General features: G+C 42.6%; 2 protein-coding genes across 2 annotated transcripts; both read left to right on the top strand.

Annotated features, from left to right (window-relative positions):
- Positions 1-1,416: 1,416 nt before the first annotated feature.
- Positions 1,417-9,668, top strand: depdc1a (DEP domain containing 1a; the record flags this gene model as incomplete). Its single annotated transcript, XM_079220497.1, has 12 exons — positions 1,417-1,470; positions 2,924-3,189; positions 3,272-3,419; positions 4,018-4,142; positions 4,349-4,479; positions 4,692-4,739; positions 4,953-5,090; positions 5,488-6,489; positions 7,973-8,145; positions 8,271-8,447; positions 9,243-9,449; positions 9,534-9,668. 12 exons carry the CDS (start codon positions 1,417-1,419, stop codon positions 9,666-9,668), a joined length of 2,604 nt encoding a protein of 867 aa, XP_079076623.1.
- Positions 9,669-12,452: 2,784 nt separating this feature from the next.
- On the top strand, positions 12,453-20,743 carry LOC306739486 (retinal Mueller cells isomerohydrolase-like; the record flags this gene model as incomplete). Its single annotated transcript, XM_079221504.1, is given in 15 exon segments — positions 12,453-12,463; positions 13,148-13,230; positions 14,246-14,396; positions 14,730-14,837; positions 15,533-15,683; positions 15,686-15,688; positions 15,952-16,099; positions 16,206-16,287; positions 16,427-16,559; positions 17,125-17,267; positions 17,362-17,491; positions 18,954-19,068; positions 19,267-19,361; positions 19,446-19,557; positions 19,793-20,743. Coding segments are annotated over 15 exon segments (1,611 nt in total). The 3' UTR covers positions 19,939-20,743.
- Between the last annotated feature and the right edge of the window lie 45 nt (positions 20,744-20,788).

The raw sequence follows: 20,788 nt of genomic DNA, 5'->3' as shown, positions 1-20,788 counted from the left end.
TGGTGGGATTAAAATAGCAAAACATACAGAAAGACGGCATTAAATCACTCAAGAGTGTACATGACGCTGCCTCAAGTCAAATGACACAAGTGAAATATCTGTAAACTTGTGCTGTAAATCTCATACTTGAGACGTTGTACCTTGGGAGGCCTCACACGTTGCTATTCACGTGTCTCCACTTACAATTCTTTTTTTTGTTGATGTCGTTATCCGGAGATCATCACTTAATTATTTTGTTATCTCAGGGGAACAAGCTTTGTGTCGAGATAATCAACCCGTTATATCAAAGGAAAAAACGCAATGTTGTTTCCTCCTATTTATAATGTTGTTTATCAGAGACCAGGAGGCCCAAGCCAGCAGGCATTGATGGCGCCCTGACGACTGTACTTCAATCATGGTCAAAGAAAAGTTAATTTAATCATAATTAACATTATCCTAAGATCTTGAGAAAATAAAATCTACATAAATTAAACTGTTATCGCAAGAAAACAAGATTTACTTGTGATGTTTAGATAACACTGCGTTAACATCATAAGCAAAATAACATGCAAGCATGGCGTTCTTGGCTTCCGTACTTCCATAACTCCATATTTGCTCCTCATCCTCGATTTTCATTTCAAAGCCTTCTTCTGTGCAGAGACATTTCAAACTGATTTTTTTTTTAACCCAAGCAGAGTGTGACTATGTTTAAAAAAATGTTTGGATGTATTTTATAACAGAAAGCTAGATGTATGGTTTTAGTATCCGTTTGCAGACATTAGCATTTCCATAGAAGTGGCTTGAGTCAAACCCAACCTCCCAGTATCCATGTGGTAATGTCTCTAACCTCCACTGTGTTCTTGTCGGACCCCCCACTAGTTCTCAATTTAAATGATGAGGATAATCCCCACAAAAGGCCTTTTAAGATATGCTAATGTTAATTCCGCAAGTGCGTATGTATGTGTGTGCGCGCGCCCGCCAGTGATTAACTTTTACATTGCTGAAACTGCAGCTCTCTACTGTTCCTTTAAGAAAGTTAAAGCACAGCAAACTGCGCTGAAGAAGGTTATTTGCAAGGACAGAACAGTGTTTTAGAAAACATTACACCTTAAATTTGAATTAGTTTCCATTCTTTTTTTAAAGCATAGACAGTAAAAAGCACATTTGTGCCGCTCGCCTGCCTTGTGGCCATACTGTAAAACAGGACTGAGGTTGATCACGTGACCCGCGCGTCGTCCAATCCCGTGCCCGGAGAGCGCGGCTCGTAATTTTGAACAGACGCCTAGCAGCCAGGCAGAAGCTGCGTATCGTCGGCGCTGCCGTTCATATTCCGGTTAGCAAAACTTTGGTTCAATAAATCCTCCCCCGAGTGATGGATATTTTTTACCTCCTGTCATATCGGGTGAAAGGGAAACTTTAAGCGCTGTGTTTTTGTTGATGAATATGAGTTCTCGTGTTATCACCCCTGGACCCTACCGGGCCACCAAACTGGTAAGTTATCGTATCTACGTTGTTAGCTAACTAGCTAACGTTAATTCATGCGAAAATGTATCTCCAACCGCTCCGCCGCTAGCTACTGTTGTTGGTTTTAAATAACACTTCCTCGCGTGTTCATCGTCGTTTTTTACGAGCACTTCCTGTTATGTAATAATAACCCAGCGAAGTTAGGGTATTGTGTGTCACTTCTCCCAATACGTGGCTTTTCCTCGAAAACTATTACTGCATATAACTATTTTACTGATTACCCTGAACGCAACACTCGCCAACCGAGTCATGTTTAAGTCCGAAAGTAATAATATGTAACACTATAGAATATTAGGAAAGAAACTGAACATATTCACCATTGAGAGGGGGCCGAAATAACTGTATTCATCGGGATCAATCGTTATCAAAGTTGTTGTGAACACGTATTGATATTTTGTCCTTTAGCGTTACGTCATCTTCTTTATATATCGCCTCTATTAAATACTGAGATAATAAAGCATAGTCGCCTAGACAGTGAATTTATGTGACCCTCTGTTTTTAAAAGAAGCTTTAAAGTATTCACTTGTTTTGACACACCTTCAGTCAATACAAGTCAGACAGCTCGCTTCTGAACAACATGTACATTGAGGCAGCAACGATCAGACAGCTCGGATATGTCTTTAGTTCCAGTTTAGTTTTATTTAATTTATTTTTTGCCTTGTTTTTATTTATTTTTTACCTTTTAACTTTATTGTAATTGCGTGTGTTAGGAGGACCCAGCAAAATAAGCTTTTCATTATACAGAGTAACTGTTATCTGTGCATATGACTATAACAATATCTTGAATCAACTAAAAAAAACATTTTCACTGTGCATAATTTTTTTCATTGATCTTTTACTAAAATGTGTAAGGATAATGGGACAATTTTTCAGTCTTCAAATTGCTTTTTTTAATCTGACCAAATGTTGGCAAATCAATTCAACTTGATTGGCTTCTAGGGTGCTAGAGCTGCTGAATAGTCTTAAATGCCCAAATTTCCAACAGGTCTGCAACACTTTTAGTACAACAGAGCCCCTTTACAGTCAATCTAATAATCCTCGACTTGTCACCCCTGGAATACCCTGAAGAAGACCACAAGCCAAAACACTTGGTCTCAGAATAAATGCCTTTTATTCTTACAAGCATTGCTGGAGTTGGGATCCTTTTAGGAGCACTAACGAATATGTTCAGCACTACTTGCTTTTCTCTGTTTGTCTTGATTGTGGAGAACTTTGTCTCAGAACAGTGCTCAGACAAGTACATGATTATCTTATTTCCAAGCCAGAAGAGGTTTGTAAACCTCCAGGGGTCCTCAGGTGGATGCTGTCAGTAATGTCCCTCAGGACTCATAGTCTGACCATTACAATTAAACTGGTTATTGACATACCTTCTGCTGTACATGAACCAGTTGGACTGCACTAACCCCGTCTCCTGTTTCAGTGGAATGAGGTGACTCAATTGTTTCGGGCCGGTATGCCCCTGAGGAAACACCGGCAGAACTTCCGGCACTACTCCTCCTGCTTCGCCGCCTCTGCCGCTGTGGAGTGGATGCACCAGCTGCTGCGCTGCAACAGCAATTTTGGCCCCGATGTCACCAGGCAGCAGACGGTGCAGCTTCTGAAGAAGTTTCTGAAGAACCATGTGATCGAAGACGTGAAGGGTCGCTGGGGCACGGAGGATCTGGAGGACAACAACATTCTGTACAGGTAGGCAGCGTTTTGGAGAAATTTGCTTTATAATCGCTTAAAATGGCACATTGACACGCTCTTCGTCCTTTCTTCCCCTCAGATTCCCCTCCTCTTCCCCTCTGAAGCCCATTCCGTGTTCCGCTTCAGGCTCGGCCCCTGGCTCTATTAAGAAAAGGCCCTCATTCAGGGACCGGGAAAGTTTCTTCAGGTTTAGGAATCTCAAGAAGCAGCAAGAGAAAGAGACGCAGGTGAGTTAGACTGGCATCAGCCTTTGGTTGCCCAAATTAAAAATACGGTTGCCATTTCTCCTGGTATTTAGACTATTTAAGGTACTCTGCGTCATCTCAATAATGAAAATGTGACATCAAAACTTTATTACAGTAACTGGACAAAAAAAATGTTATCAGTCAACCTTCAATTTCTGGTATATAAAATATCAGTAGCGCATCTGTTGTCATGTTCTCCATAGCTCAAGATCACTTGTCGCTTTCAAATGTTGGTTGTCATCCCAACATGAGATATTAAATTAAACATTTGTTTAAGTTAGAAATATTTAAATTTCACAAATATTAAAAATAATGTGTTGCACAGTTTGCACCTTGAATCTTTTTACACTTGAAAAAGTGGTTTTCACTGATGGAAACTAAAAAAGACAAGAAAATGGTTGCCAACCCTTACTGTCAATCCAAGCAAAATTGTGTACAACTTTATCTTGAAAATTACACAATCTCCAATCAGTGGCGCTTTTCAAGGCAAAACATTTTTTTTCCAGTCACCGTTATAAATTACAGTCTAAATGTGATCAATAATCCATTGTTTGGTTCACGCTCTGTTCGTGCCTTCCAGGAGAATGTAGACCCCGCCCTCCAAGCAGGAGGAGAGAATCGTCCAATAGGAGAGCAGCAGCTGCCAAGACGAGAGCTAACGGTGGAGGATGAACAGGAGATCTGGAGAGACATCACCCTGACGCAGTATGAACCCGTTACTTTTTTAAAACACAGGGACATTGCAAGTTTGTCAGAAAGTGGAAGCACGTATTTCCCCTATTTGAAATGACCCGTAGAATAAATTGGGAGAAATAATATGATGCGTGCAACCTAAGCAAAGGTTGAAGTCTAGTAATCAGAAAGCCAGGAAGATTTATTTGTGTAACGAAACCTTGTGTGTTGTGTTTCAGCCTGCAGAGGATTCTGGGCGTTGCGTCTCTTGATGAGGTTTTAGACCAACGTTACGTAAACCCACAGAACATCATCCATAATATGACCAAAGTCAACAAGCACGGAGTGGTCACACTGGACGACAAAACCAGTAGGTTTATTTATTTATTCAACAAAAAACATTTCCATCACAAGAAAGCATAAAAACCATCATGTTTTTGGTTTGTCTTCTCACTTCGGCCCCTTTACCATGTACACTGCTTACCTTTGAACTGTGGGCCACTATGAATGTGATATAAACATGAGCATCAGCCACACAACGTAATCTATCCGACCCGTCTGACCTGCTCATCGTCTCTCTAGATGACCTTCCACATTGGGTTTTGTCTGCCATGAAGAGCCTGGCCAACTGTGAGTTTTATATATATTTTTTCATTGATGCATCATTTCTCAATACCTACATTTTGACATTTGAATCCCATTACAGAACGACTTTATGTCCTGCACATTCCCAGGAATCTCGCTTAACAATCAGTAAAATTAATACTTTTTTAATGTAGATCCTAAGATTTGAAGTATCCTTCTTTCTCCCGCTAGCTGCTTTAACCTGTTGTCTGTTTCTAGGGCCGAAGTACGACAGCGCTCAGCCGTCGTATCCCGGCTTTGAGCGAGACGTCTTCAAAACGGTGTCTGACTACTTCTACAGCCTTCCGACGCCCGTGCTCACTTACGAACTGTATGAACTATTTATCAACGTCCTGGGTAGGTACCGAGGCCTGTTCCTCATCGCGGAACAGCCGTTGAAGGGACGAGCTTTTAAGGGGCTCCGTTTCAGTGGATGCTGCTGTGTTTCAGGGAAATAATGCTCGAACTGACAGGTTTTTCCGCAGGATCTCTCTGACCTCTAACTGTGCCTTTTGACTGCTAACAGAGGTTTCGGTTGTTGTCACTTCTGTGTGTCCTAACAGCCGTATGAGCAGCGGTTCTCTGTGTCCATGCCTGTTCTGTGTTGTCTCGGATCAGCTGACGGTTCTCTATGTTCAGTAAAAGTTTGAAATGACTAAACCCTCTCCCTCCCCTTCACCTTCTGCTTGCATTGACCCTCTCTCTGCCTGCCCTGCTTGTCTCTCTCTCTCTCTTTCTGTGCATCCGCTCTCAGTGTTTTGCGGCTACGTCGCGGCGCCCACAACACACCAACTTGGGAAACGCAAGAAGCCCGACCTCCCCTCAGTCCCGCCTCCGGCCAAGAACTCTTTCCGCTCCACCGAATGTCTGCTCCTGTCGCTGCTCAGGCAGGGCACGTGCGACGAGGCCGAGTCGCCGATGGGAGAGGTGCTCGGCGGGAAACTTCAGTCGCGGCTGGCGGCGCTGAAAGGAGGCGTCGCCAGCAGAGGTGACGGTCAGCTGGGAGGAAGCTGCTCGAGTCTGAGCACAGCTGGTTTTGCGAGGCCTCAGACCAAGAGTTGCTCGCTGGAAACTATCCTCGATGACTCCGCCCCTCTCACCAGGCAACAGCTGTTCCTGTCCAACGACAGCCTGGCGTCCTGCGCCTACGGCAGCGCGAGTCACGATAACGGCACCGCCATGACGACGGCCCACAGTCACACAGACTTGACATCTGTATCCAAAGCAACTCCCTTAGCGTGGGACAATGCTCCAGCGGGTCCAACCAGAAGCAGGCTGTCTGTCGCCGGCCTGTCGGCGGCACACAGGTCGCGTTCATCGCGGCCACACAGCACCGGCAGCTGTCTGGACATCGTCGTAGAAAGCAGGGAGGAAGACGCCAAGGAGCCCAAGTTTCAAGGTCGCGCAACCAGCTGCCTCGACGTGAACACTCCCGCGGACCAGCATCACTCCTCCGCTTCACGTCCTCCCTCGCTGTACTCCCACCTGCCCTCCTTTTCCTCCTATCGTCTTTTTTCCTCCTTCTCTTCGTCTGCTTTGGCCAAAGCACAAGGCTCTGGTGCTGCTCCGGGACCCGGTGGGCCCAGGCCCGCCTGCAGTACCTCTAACGTGTGGACGCTCCCTCCGCCCGCTGTTGTCCGGCGCTGCATCAGCTCGCTGGATGTGTCAAAGCCGCCTCGACCCGCTTTTCTGTTCAAAGCGCCCGCCTGCGCGCCCACCAGCACCTCCCAGCACCCGCAGCCCAAACCCGAGCACAGTAAGACCGCCTCACCTCTCTCTACCTGTCTGCTTGTCTCTTGTTGTCTAATCAAACTAACTCCAGCTAACATCTAACCGCTGTTGGTATGCAAGGGCTTTAACTCATAGATACAACTCCTGTTGAACTCAAAAGGTGAAGTTGAGTTGAAGACGTGCAGACTATGATTTCACTTTTTGGGCGTCTGTTGTTTAACATTTCTAAGGTTCCAGTAAACAAATTGACAGAACAAGTAATGAAAGACGGCTCTGGCTCAAGGTGCACATTTCATCACTGCTGCTTTTGATTCATGAAATGCGCTTTGCAGCGATGTATCACGGTCCTGCATCAATATCTTCTGGACCGTGGACATTTCAGTGACAGATCCATTTATAAAATGTGTTACTCATTGGAGATCATCTTTTTTCAAATTTTCTTTCATTGAAGTCAATATTTGCTGTTTGTTCCAATACCCATAATAACAAAGCGTCTAGTATGCCAGGAAAAAAATACTTTAGTATGTCCCAAAACATAGTATTTAAAATGCTGTCACCAGAAATACCAGGACGTCCTACTGCACCCGGCCCCATTTTGCAGTATGCAAGCCGGCGTGCTTCACTGGTTATTCTGACTCCTGGTCAGTGCAGCGGATATGTAGGAGGGTCAAAGTTCAATGTTATGAAGAAGTAGTATGTCCCAATTGAATGCATATTACATGTGACAGTTGTTAGGGCAGCTGCAGTATGTAATAAAAATAAGTATTCTATTTGGATCACAGCTAAACCGTGAAGTCTAAGATGTCACATGACTCCTTCCTCCCTCAGCTGGAATATAAATCACAGCCACTAGTAGCAGCGATCAAGATCATTCCTGCCCACTGCAATGAGACTTTACAATAAATCACATCTGACCAAATCAATCACACAACTATAACACTGTTGTTTGTTTCTTTGGTAAGATCGTTGCACTATTGCTTAGTTTAATTTAATATTATTCTATTTCCATTGTATATATTGTGCATTTTTTTAAATATTTAATATTGCTTTACCTGTATCTATAAATGCTGCTGTAGTGAAAAAATGTGCCCTTGCAGGATAAATAAAGTATCTATCTTTGTAATATAAACATGTCTTCCCATAACGACTTTTGTTAGTGGATCTGTGACATGATGCACATGTATACAGTCCAACATCAGGGCTATGAACGGGTGCACAAGCTTTCTTTTAATAGCATATTACAATACAAAACATTTTTGTTTTATAAATCTTATCTGACTCGTCTTGCACTGTAGCTGTAGTTGATTAATTCTGTCATCCATCCATCAAGCCATTCATTTGTCTGAGCGAATGAATGTGACGTAGCAGTGATGGATGGATGCGGCCACAAGGAGTGACTCTAATGCCGTTTGCTGTTACAGACTTCATCGATCTCCATCATCATTACTGTGTGTGTGTGTGTGTGTGTGTGTGTGTGTGTGTGTGTGTGTGTGTGTGTGTGTGTGTAGGCCTTCTTCAGCCTCACTGTGAGCGCGTGGCCATCGAGGCCCTGCAGCTCTGCACCCTCCTCCTCCCTCCCAGCTCCCGCAGGAAGCTGCAGCTCCTCATGAGGATGATGTCGCGCATCAGCCAGAACGTGGACATGCCCCGCCTCCACCCCGCCATCGACACCCGAATACTGGTGAGGCGCAACACTGATGGGAGGATCTTTTCCTTTTGAACCAGCACCAATTTTCTCCCTGCAGGCCAGTGACATATTGATTAGCTGTCGCTTTACCTTTTTTTTTTTTGTGGTTCTCATTCCAGATGGTTCACACGTTTTCTGGCTGTGTCCTGGGCAGCGCAGAAGAGTGTGATTTGGACGAGCTGTTGGCGACCAGACTGGTTTCATTTCTAATGGACAACCAACAAAGCATCCTCACGGTCCCAGAGTACCTGCTCAGTGCCATCAATGACCACATACAGTACCTGCGCACCGTACAGGTACGCCCATCAACTGTGACAGCATGTGGGCGAATGAAACCACATGCACAGATACATCAGGGTTCTTACGCTCATGGAAAAGTCATGGAATTTTAAAATGGTTATATATTTAGGGTTCTTACGGTCATGAAAAACCTGGAAAAGTCCTGGAATTTTTTAATATTTCTTTCCAGGCCTGGAAAAATCCTTGAAAAAAAATAAATCCCAAAAGTTTCGGAAAAGTCATGGAAATGTGTTATATTCATGTGTTCATGTCGTTCATTTATGCTGAGTTTGAAATAATGAATATGCTTTTAAAAGAAAGACGCTCAAAATATAAGCAGGCGTACATACAGGCATCTATATAAATGTTTATTCTTTTAATCAAACTATTGTCTCTCATTCATTTGTGTCATTTAAGGTTTACTGTATGCTTTGTATTCTCATTGTTAGTTTAAATACTACATTTTCTCACTTTTTCCTGTATACACAAAGATTTCACAAAATACTTTGTCATGGAAATTTGGTTTAAAGTCATGGAAATGTATTGGTGAAAATGTGTATGAACCCTGATACATTGTTCCTTATACATGCACGGTATTAGAAACCGAGACGGCTTTCTTTTGAACTTAATGGCAATACGATGTTCAGTCTATGGAGGTTATTTTGAGATGGTTTCATAAATCTAGTGAAAGTATAGCGGACCATGTCGTTTGTCAACAGTGTGGTAACTTTCGACAATGGGAGGGTTTGAATGGCTGAATGAAAAGCTGTCAGCAAAGTGTGATTTCGGATGTTTTCTCTTCTTCACCCCAGGTCCCGATCGATGGAGTTTCCCACGTTGACGCCGTTAATCCAGTCTGCGCTCCGATGCCCATGTACGCGTTCTGCCGTCAGATTAGCGGCGCTGAGTTCGAACAGCAAAAGATGACGTCGTCCCAGAAGGCCATGGAGGAGTTGCTGGAGATGCTGCTGACCGACAAAAACATGAACGAGAAGGACCGTCGCAAGAAGCTGAAGCAGGTAACAGACCCGGGTCCTCGTGAAGCTCACTGGCAGCTGCTCTTTGAACGGGAGCGTAAATCAGTCCTATTGTCTCTGCTTCAGTTTCAGAAGCAGTACCCAGACATCTACCGTCGTCGGTTCCCCTCCTCAGACGGGGAAAACAAGGCCGACAAGCCAAAGATTAAACCTCCGCTCTTCAACATCAGGAAGACCAAAGCGTTCAGCATCAGGAACTAAACTGAGCACACAGGTCGTCTCCATCGTAGAAGCCACAGGCGTTCTCACTGCACTGAGACTAAGAGTTGTGGAACATTCTTGTTGTCTCATTTCTGTAGTAATGCAGACTGGAAGAGTGTGTGTGTGTGTGTGTGTGTGTGTGTGTGTGTGTGTGTGTGTGTGTGTGTGTGTGTGTGTGTGTGTGTGTGTGAGAGAGACACCAAGTCAGGCACACAGTTGCTTCTTGCAGCAGTTCACGTTTGTGACTGTGTTCAAATATAAACTTTTCAATGAAGCAGTTTTGAAGGTTTTTTGTTGAGTAAAATTGGTACTCCTATCTCCTCTATTACTATCTGATACTGACCTGTGTGTGTGTGTGTGTGGGAACCAGTGCGAACAAGCCTCAGATTGCATTTTGGGAGAAAATTGATGTGCAATGTTTAAGATCACTGGTCCATATGGGAATAATTAGATGGTAGATTTGTTAATTTATATGCTGACGGCATTGGGAGCAGTGATGGATTGGTATTTCTGTGCGGTGTCTATTGTCAAGTGAACTGTTTTTGTAGACTTTTATTAACATTTTATATTGTAGAATCTCGAGTTTCGTTTGAAATGAACTGAACCTTTTTTCTCAAAAACTCCATGCTTGTCTTTTTCTTCCTGTTGTTGTTTTCTTGTGTGTTGTGGGCTTTTAGGACTTTTACGTTAATGTTTTAGTTTGTTTTGATTTTTCAGTAGCTTCCTATATAACTCCGTTTTTTTTGATTGGAGCTTGTCCTTCCCCGTTTCTTTTATTCCTCGTGTTCGTGTCTCATCTTGAACTCATCTCTGCTGACTTTATTGGATAGATAAATATAGTTGCACTGGATGTAGGCATTGTAAATTGCCAGCAAAGCGTGTGGCAATAATTCAAATTATTTATACTTATTTAATGCTTATTAGCCTCCCCACAGCAGGTTTCACCAGACGCCGTCATATTTTGGGTAAATAGTTGCTGATGCTTATGAATACATCCTCCATGAATGATCTGAAAGCAGTGAAGTGGCTTTTTGCTTTCACTCTCCATTCATTTCCCTGATGGTGCTAAAAGGTGTTTAGTAAACAGAAGTGCAATACAGAACCCACATCATTACAAATGTCGGAAGTAACAGGTTTGACTTACAATTTCAAGCTTTTTTATTTGTTTTGCATCTTATATGAAGTATTAGTTCTTCCCTGACATGTTTGTCTATACCTCAGATCACGTGTGTGTGTGTGTGCGCTTTTATAGAGAGGTGTTGTGTTGTACTCCCACACAGTTGTACTCTTCCTCTACATTGTTTACTATGCAAAGTCCTGGGAAATAAATCCATTAAGCCGTTATATTGATGTGCCATTGTCCCGTTTTCTGTTTGGAACCGTTTGTGTGAAATGATGTGTGTGATGTGCCATAAATACTGTGTACACACACACACACACACACACACACACACACACACACACACACACACACTGTATTACACCTGGTACTAACGTTGTGACTGGTATTTTATTTTTATTTTATTGGTGTTTTATTTACCTGCTTACTTGTTGAGGTGTGTGTGTGTGTGTGTGTGTGGTCATAGGGACACAAAACTTTAATCCAATTATTTAAACTGCTTATTCACTCAACATGTCCTACTAATCTGTTCATTCCACTTTGAAAGTTTTTTTTTCTTTTCTAAATCTAGTAGGTCTTCAGAAATAAATGGATGTTATATGATTGCGTGACATCGATTTCATTAAATTGGTTTATCTTTTACTTTCTTCCAGCATCACTGTCAGTCATTTAACTTTTTTATTTTACAAATCTAGTGTTTAGACTGAACGGAGCCGAGTACAGAGTGCTGAGGATTTGACCTCAAGGCAGCGCTGGATGAAAAGTGAAGGAGATCTCCAAAGTTAGAACGGTTCCTCCGGAGGGGAACATGAACGTCTGAACCGAATATCATGACGATGCACCGACTAGGTCATGTGACCTGCCACTCAAAACCACAGGACTCAACCTCGGGGGATTGCCAAAGGATTTAATTCTCAATTCTCTCAGGGCCGTGACTGTTTGTTCAAAAGTTACTGGCAATCCGTACTATATTTGTTTGTTCAGTGGTTTATTTCATTCAGCTGTAATTTATCAGAAATGACAGCTGACATGGCTAATCACTCTCTCATCCAGAGATAACTCTGTTGCTCCTTCTCCTCTGGAGCGCCACTTGAAATAGTTTGAGTGTTTGTGGAAGGCTGTCTGGAACTAATTAGACAGGATTCCTCTACATGTAAGTCCACGCACAAACAGCGACCCCAGCACACTGCTTTTAAGAGCTGACTTTACGAGTCTGACCCACATCATCTGCCTGTCGGTGAGTGTTTGTGCTCCCAGGTGGACAAAGACCTTGGTTCGGGGCCCGGGGGGAACATTCTGCATGGAGCTGCCGGCCAGACGGCTGAAAGGAGAGGAGACAAAGCTGGCTTGTTCAGCTCTGGGTAAAAGACCGGAGGAGGAGGAGGAGGAAGAGGGGTGGGAGTGGAGGAAGAAGAAGGAGAAGGGGAGCAAAAGACATGAAACGGGAGGAGACGGAGATGCAGAGGAAGAGAGGATGGATGGGGGGGGATGTGAGGCAGGATGGATGAGGGAAGGAGAGAAGGAGAGGAGGAGGTACATGAGAGGAAGAAAAGGGGGAGGGGGCCACAATTCCTCCCTCACCGCAGGAAATGTGTGTGTGGTTTAAATACAAGCCAGAGTCTCTTTCTGCAGAAAAACAGTCTGCCTGAGGAGCATACAGCAGCATGGCCCGCCGGTGAGGGAAACTTTCTCGTTCTTTGCTCAAATGGTTTTGCATGTTTGAAGTTAGAAACTTTTTTTCTTGAAGCAAAACAACAACAAAAAGGTTTTTCAAGGTTTCAATTTGATTGTTTCTCAGGAATGAAAGAAGAGAAAGCAGCTTGTAGACCGCACGCAGTGACGTGACGGTGTTTTCCTTGTAAGAAAAAAAGGATGTGAGAGTTATTCGGTTTTTATAGTTTTCCACTGGATCTTGTTTTCCTGTAAATGAGGAAAAAACTGAACACAACTCTAAAATGAAGAAGTGAGACCCAATAAAATCCTCAACACGCATGTACTGGTTTAGTGTTGTGGAAATGAACCTTTTCAATCTCCTTCAGAGAAAACAAATGTGAAAACACATTTATTGAACAGATACTTGGAGTAATTCAATTAAATGGACAGAGAAAAAGTGTAGCAGAGTCTTATATACATTCAATAATGGATGCAAACATCCCATAATAATTATTTAGAGTGCAGTATTTGTCTGCATGACATGAACCCCAATGATCAGTGTGTGTAGCCTACGTTTGAAATATATACCTGTCTTTAGAGAAAGTCCTGATTTAAAGGTTTTACACAGCACACAATAAACACGGCCTTTAAAACCTTCATGTTGTGGAACTGCTGCTCACATTCCTGGAGGTGTTTTCCTCTCCAGTGTGGAGCATCCTGCTGCAGGCTACAAGAAGATCTTTGAGACGGTGGAGGAGCTGAATGAACCGATACCTGCTGAGATCAGTGGTAGGAAAGACAATGGGTTGCTCTGTTTTTTATATCTTTATTTTTTTTGCCTTTATGTCGAAGCGAACAATAGAAAGTCTTTACAAAGCTATTTAGCAGGAACCCTGATGGATTGCTCTTAAAGGAATAGGAAACACACTTCTTCTCTTTCTGACCGAGACTGCCATGTTTGTCTGCCAACTATAAAGGTTACACACACACACACACACACACACACACACACACACACACACACACACACACACACACACACACACACACACACACACACACACACACAAAACTGCTTCTGCCGATGTTTTCATCATACTTTATTGCATTTACTTTGGATTTAGTGGCCCGTCAGATTCTGTGACGATAAATGATATGAAAAAAGTGTCAATGCTCTTTCTGCTATTATAGAAATGAAAAGTTGTGACCCTCTCTAAATACTGTGGAGCACCTATCATAACAACATATTATTTAAACCTTTATTTAATCTCTTTTTCGAGGGAGACCTGGCCAAGACAGGCAGCAACATAAGAAACACATAGTTACAGACAGAAAACACAGAATAAGACAAGTTAAGAAACTAAAAGCTAAGAGACACTGACGTAACAGAGTTCATTTAAGAAATATTGACGTTTTTGGGAACCTGCCTCTATTTCTTTTAGTCTAGATTTAAAAGCAGTCAGTGGTATCACTTGACTTGTGACAAAGTGTGATGAAACATTTGCGTGACGGCATTGCAACTAAACTTCCTCTTTGGGTCACATGTACTGATGGGTCACAGAAGTGTGAGTAACACTTAGCTGGTTAGCTTAGCACAAAGACTGAAGATGGAGGAAACAACCAATATACATCTGCCAACCAGCACCTCAAAAGATCACTAATAAACATGTTATATATTGTTTGTTATTATATCTTTGTCTTTTTTGGGCCCATTACTATTTCTTGATTGAGTCATGTGCTTATCAACACTAAAACTGAACAGTAGCATGTGTGTGTGTGTGTGCGTGTGTGTGTGTGTGTGCAGGTGTCATACCGTCATGGCTGGGCGGCAGTCTTCTCAGGATGGGTCCAGGTCTTTTCGAGGTGGGCGGTGAACCTTACTACCACCTGTTTGACGGACAGGCTCTCATGCACAAGTTTGACCTGAAGAACGGTCAGGTGACCTACTACAGGAAGTAAGAAGACACACTTGTCCGTTGCCTCATGTGTTCTTCATCCCCTGCTGTGTCTCTTGCTGTGGTTTCTGGCTTTGGTTCTGGGTCTAAGGTGGTGGGGTCCAGGAATGTTGCAGATATTTTATGGCATCTGAATTGTGTTAGTGCAGCAGTGTTGTGCAACTGAGGGAAAGAGCTGACGGTGAATTCACCCAACTGGAAAGTGGAGGAGAAAAACAATACTCTGCTAGATGCAGAGCACACAAATCCATCATCTGTAGAATCAGCAATGTGTTTTCTGGAATTCAAAACTACGTTGACAGTTTGATGTGCCATGAATCTCTGTCTGCTCAGGTTTATCAGGACCGACGCGTATGTTCGAGCCATGACGGAGAACCGAGTGGTCCTCACTGAGTTTGGAACAGTGGCCTACCCAGACCCCTGCAAGAACATCTTCTCCAGGTGAACCACACACACACATGTTGTGGGTGCTGTGTGTGAGCAGCCAACGATATGTGGAATAGACTTAAGATCAAAACTACTTTCATATTTATCTGTTAAATATGAAGCTGGTGCCAGTTTAGTGATTTCAAGACCTTATTCGTCAAAGAACATTGTTTGATGGTTGGTAGCATCTTTTACGACCATTTGTCCATATTTACCCCCACAGTACCTTAAATGTATAGTCAACTTCCTTGAAGTTGAAACAATAAGTCATGTAATCAATTAGTCGATCTAGAAGCTATTAAACTGAATATATTTGGGGGTTTGGGACGTTTGGTGGGAGAATGTGAACTTGGGCTCTGGGTAATTATGATGCACATTTCTTTTTGACTTATCCCTGACTTTTATGGATCAAATAAATTAAAAATTAAAAAAATGCCGTAATCAAGAAAATAGTTTTTATTGATTACTCAATAGTGAAAGTAATTGTTTACCCTTCATTATACTACAACACTAAAATAAAAGATTGCGTCTGTTCCATTGATGTATTCAGTCTTTTTGTTCATATTAGACGTGTTGTTCTGTACATATAATAATATATATAAAGCCCCACAGTGTTCACATCCTGTAATATTATTATTAAAAGCATTACTCACATGATCATATACGTTTCCTTTGGATATCAACGCAACATCACCTGTCCTTGTTTTTAGATTCTTTACCTACTTCAAAGGCATCGAGGTGACTGATAACTGCCTCGTGAACATCTGTCCGATCGGTGAGGACTTCTACGCCGTCACAGAGACCAACTTCATCACGAAGGTGGATCCTGATTCGCTGGAGACTCTAAAGAAGGCGAGTGCTGACCGGTAGACATCATGTGCAGACAAGACTCCCTTGATGAAGAATGCAATATTTCAAATTTGTATTTTTAATTACCAGGGTTTTGAGTGAATTATTGCCATTTCAGTTTGGAGTGTTTTTTTGTTTACGTAAAAATGATGATTGACACATCCTTTAAATACATCTTTAGGACAGATGATTGATCTGGTAAACGCTCATCAGTCTTCCCTTATTCATATTCAGTCTTTATGCGTATTAAATCTCTGCCCTGTGCATGTATGTACGTCAGGTGGACCTGTGTAAGTACCTCTCTGTGAACGGGGTGACTGCCCACGCCCACATTGAAGCGGATGGTACAGTCTATAACATCGGCAATTGCTTTGGCAAGAACATGAGTCTGGCTTACAACATCGTCAAGATCCCGCCTCTTCAGAAAGGTGAGACTGATTATTGATTTATTTTTCATAATGAAATGGACTCAGCTGAACATATACACACTCGGAGACAACATGTGACACACACTATCTGTCACTGTGTTTCCAGACAAGTCAGATCCCCTGGAGAAATCCAAGGTGCTCGTTCAGCTGCCCAGCAGTGAGAGGTTGAAGCCCTCCTACATACACAGGTACCGACTTAGACACAATGCAGTGAATCTAAGCATTGCGTCTGTAAACAATGCCCGCCACCCACAATGCATTGGCTGTGTCTATGTTGCCACTGCTGCTCACGGATCCCTGTCTATCTCTCTGCTTGTCTGTCTGTAGTTTTGGTATGACAGACAACTATTTTGTGTTTGTGGAGCAGCCGGTGAAGATCAACCTGTTCAAGTTCCTGTCGGCTTGGAGCATCAGAGGAGCCACATACATGGACTGCTTTGAATCCAACGACAGCATGGGGGTAGGCCATGGGAGGGGGCGGGGCCAGAGGGGGATGGGAGTGGACTTGTCTGTTTCATGGATGGATTGCAGACCCATGGACCTGTGTATGAAGTGACACGTGTTGTTGGTCAATCCAACACAACCTCAAAGAGAAACGTGATTACCAAAAAGAGATGCAAAAAGTCCATAAAGAGACCAAAAGGAGACACAACATGACCACAGACAAAAAAAACAGAGGGCCAAAGAGACACATAGAGACATCCAGGAGCCCATTGTTTTATATCGTGTCCAAGGATGCAGGCTATTTAGGGATACAAATAAGAGTTATTTATTGATATTATTTATCATATTAGGATATTTAAAGTTGTCTACTTGCCATTTATTTATTACGCTATCGTAATAAATTGTGTCCCTTTTCTTGAAATCTGTGTTAAACGTTTCTAAACCAGAAGAAAGGTAGGAAGGAGAATGTTTGATTGATGACATGACTGCATCTGTTCATATACTGTGTGTGTGTGTGTGTGTGTGTGTGTGTGTGTGTGTGTGTGTGTGTGTGTGTGTGTGTGCGTGTGCATGTGTTGTAGACATGGTTCCACCTAGCCACTAAAGACCCGGCAGAGTATCTGAGCACCCACAAGTTCAGAACGTCAGCTTTCAACATCTTTCACCACATTAACGCCTACGAGGAGCAGGGGTTCATCGTGGTCGACCTCTGCACGTGGAAAGGGTAAATGGTGACCCTCACACCGTGTCTGTGCGAGTGTTGTACGAACAGTGCCGTTGTCCCACCCTGACATCTCCCTCTCCCTCTTTTTTTGCAGTCATGACTTTGTGTATAACTACCTGTACCTGGCCAACATCAAGGAGGAGTGGGAGGAAGTGAAGAAAGCAGCGATGAGAGCTCCCCAGCCGGAGGTCAGACGATACGTACTGCCACTGGATATACACAGGGTGAGGGAGCGCGCGCACACACACACACACACACACACACACACACACACACACACACACACACACACACACACACTGCAAGTTAGCAGTGTTTACTTCTGTATTTAATGGTTGTGTTGCCTTATTTTATGCTGAAACATGGAATGCTGGTGTTGGAGGTCTTTTTAAACTAATGATAAATAGGTTTATTTTCTGTTGTCTGAAAATGTTCAGTCAATCCCTCTCAAGGACCGCGGGTGTCACCTGAGAAAGTTTACATGAACCAGCGGGACCACATAAAATAAGATAAGATAAAATAAAATAATCCTTTATTAGTCCCGCAGTGGGGAAATGTCAGGATTACAGCAGCAGTGCACACAAGAGACACATAGTAAATACAATAAAAAATCAAGTAATATAAATAAACAGTAAAGAACAGTAAAGAAGAATACAATAGCAAAATTAAATGACCCGACCCCTCCACCTCTGGAAGATTAGAGGACATGGGAGCTAGCTGGCTAGCTTTGCCATCTCCAGAGCGGCCATTTTCTCTAACCAGTGTAACGTTATCATGAAAGCATTGTGGAATTAGCGCGGTAACTAGTTAACTAGCCAGCCGCTAAATTATAAGTAATATAACATCTTAATCCTTAATGCACACACTCACAGTGTAGGAAAGCGCATTGTTAACGCTGGATAAGTGACAGCTTTGTTCAGATCCTTTTCTGCAACCAGTGTTGCATGAAGCATGGTGGAGTTAGCAACCTAGCTAATTGCCAGCTGTCTGCTTGTTAGCCTGCTAATTCCACCATGCCTCGAGGCCACACTGGTTACAGAAAGCATTATCGATTCTGGCATCCAAAAACAAGCAAGATAGCTTTCTCGATGTGTAACTTTAGTCCACTACTGATGATTCGTGTTTGCCTCCAGTCTTTCTTTTGTTTCTATTGGGCTATTTATAAATACTAGTATTTATACTATTGGGCTACATTTATTTTGCACAAAATGCACAAATTATGAAGATTAGTAAACATTTCTTTGGTACCTTCCCTGAGGTTTAAACATATATATAACAGATTTAATTATTTTAGATCATATGCATGTCAATATAATCCTAAATACCTACTGTGTATGCCATATTTTTTTGTCGTAATATCATACAAACAGAAATAAAATGAAGTTTTATTAAAATAACTAATCTGAAATGTAGTTTCAAAAGGTTATTATTAAAAAAATTCCAAATAAAAATGTGGTGCTCATCCTCCTTTTTTTTGTGTGCTAATTCTACACCCGCTCCCAACACTCCCCTTTTAAAAGTTTCTAAAACGGGGGTGGGAAGGCGAATGTTTGATTGATTACATGACTGCATCTGTTCATATACAGTATGTGTGTGTGTGTGTGTGTGTGTGTGTGTGTGTGTGTGTGTGTGTGTGTGTGTGTGTGTGTGTGTGCGTGTGTGTGTACATCCATGTTTGTGTGTCAGGAAGAGAAGGGGAAGAATCTGGTGTCTCTGCCCTACACTACAGCTACTGCTGTTCTTCGCAGTGACGGCACCGTCTGGCTCGAACCTGAAGTCCTCTTTTCAGGACCAAGACTGGGTAACACACACGCATGCACGCACGCACATGCACACGCATGCACACACATGCACACGCATGCACACACATGCACGCACATGCACGCACATGCACGCACACACACACACACAGCATGCAATCTCATTTAGTCTTCCCATTAAAACAACCTAAATGTTGTAAAAATGCACAGTATGACTCATCTTGCTGTCTCTCTGTCAGCCTTTGAGTTTCCACAGATTAACTACTCTCTGTGCAGTGGGAAGAAGTATTCCTTCGCCTACGGTCTGGGGCTCAACCACTTCATTCCTGACCGGGTAGGAACGCTTTGATCTAGAGACAAAGACCGAGTCTCAATCTGAGACTGCTGGTTGTTTATTGTTGACTTGCTGTCCCTGTAGATAGTGAAGCTGAACGTTCAGACCAAAGAGACCTGGGTGTGGCAGGAGGAAGAGTGTTACCCGTCAGAGCCGCTGTTTGTACCGACACCTGGAGCCACCGAGGAGGATGATGGTAACACACAGATGACGCTTGTGATCTTAAGGATTCTTTGCTGAAGTTAACACAAACTAGTTTATGAATTGACTTGATTTGTTGCTTTTGCCTGAACTTTGAGATCTGTATAAAAAAACAACAAGAAAAGAGAGACAACATGTTAATGGACAGCAATAACAGCAACATTAAACGCTTAACTTCTAGTCTGTTCCTGATCAAATATTTAATACATAAATCTAAATCAAACTTGCAGGTGTGCTGCTGAGCATTGTGGTGAAGCCGGGCGCCGACAGGCCGGGCTTCCTGCTGGTGCTGGACGCCATGAAACTGACGGAGCTGGCCAGGGCCGCGGTCAACGCCATCATCCCCGTGACCTTCCACGGCATTTACAAACCATGAGACGCACCGGCATCCCAACCACATCCCAAATACTCCATGTTCACTCTCCTGCCAGCCAACTACAGGCGCTTTTCAATTAGAAATAGACTCCAAATACTTGGTTGTTTTATTTTGCCAAGTTAAAGTAAAACAAATGTAAGGCCGGCTGATATTGCTTGGAGCGATTGGTGTCTGTTGATTGTAACGTACAGACGCTGAAAGACAACTGAACAGTGTCTTGCAGCTGGTTGATAAAAACTGTGCCTGTGAACAGAGAGTTTACGTTAAAACACCTCAGCAAAAACATGTATTCCATTTACAATGTTTTATTTCATAATTATAGTTGCACTTACATATAGTTAAATCATCATGACAAACTTTCTAGAGGTACAATTAGATCCATACAGAATATCTTTGCAGTATGTATTTTAAAAGCTATTTAAATTTGTTCTTCTTTCAAACAAATACAACAAATCATATAAAATTTAAAGTGTAGTTGTTTTGATAAAAATTACTGTCATATAATTGCTTCTCAGCACTGCTACTAGCTGTTTCTGGAGACTAGATTTGAAGCTTCATCTCCTAGAAGAGTGGTGACATCTGTGTAGATTCATTTTAATAAAAATATAGTTTTTTGTTCGACAAGCACTGAAACGGAGCATTTCATTTCAAGTATGTTCAGGCAGACAGGATGAGAACAATGTTATGCTTTTTGAAGACTTCCAATAAAATATATAAATTCTGATTTTTGAAGAATATTTTTAAAAAAGAACACTCTACATTTACTCTGTCGCTATTATACAATCACACGTTACTTTAATTTAAATGTTCTTGCAATTATTGTAATGTTTGGGTGCAAGCAGCTTAACGG

This window comes from Taurulus bubalis (genome assembly GCF_910589615.1).
Source record: "Taurulus bubalis genome assembly, chromosome: 7".
Lineage (NCBI taxonomy): Eukaryota > Metazoa > Chordata > Actinopteri > Perciformes > Cottidae > Taurulus > Taurulus bubalis.
Note: the sequence above shows the minus strand (reverse complement) of the source record. Positions and strands in the feature narration are given on the sequence as shown.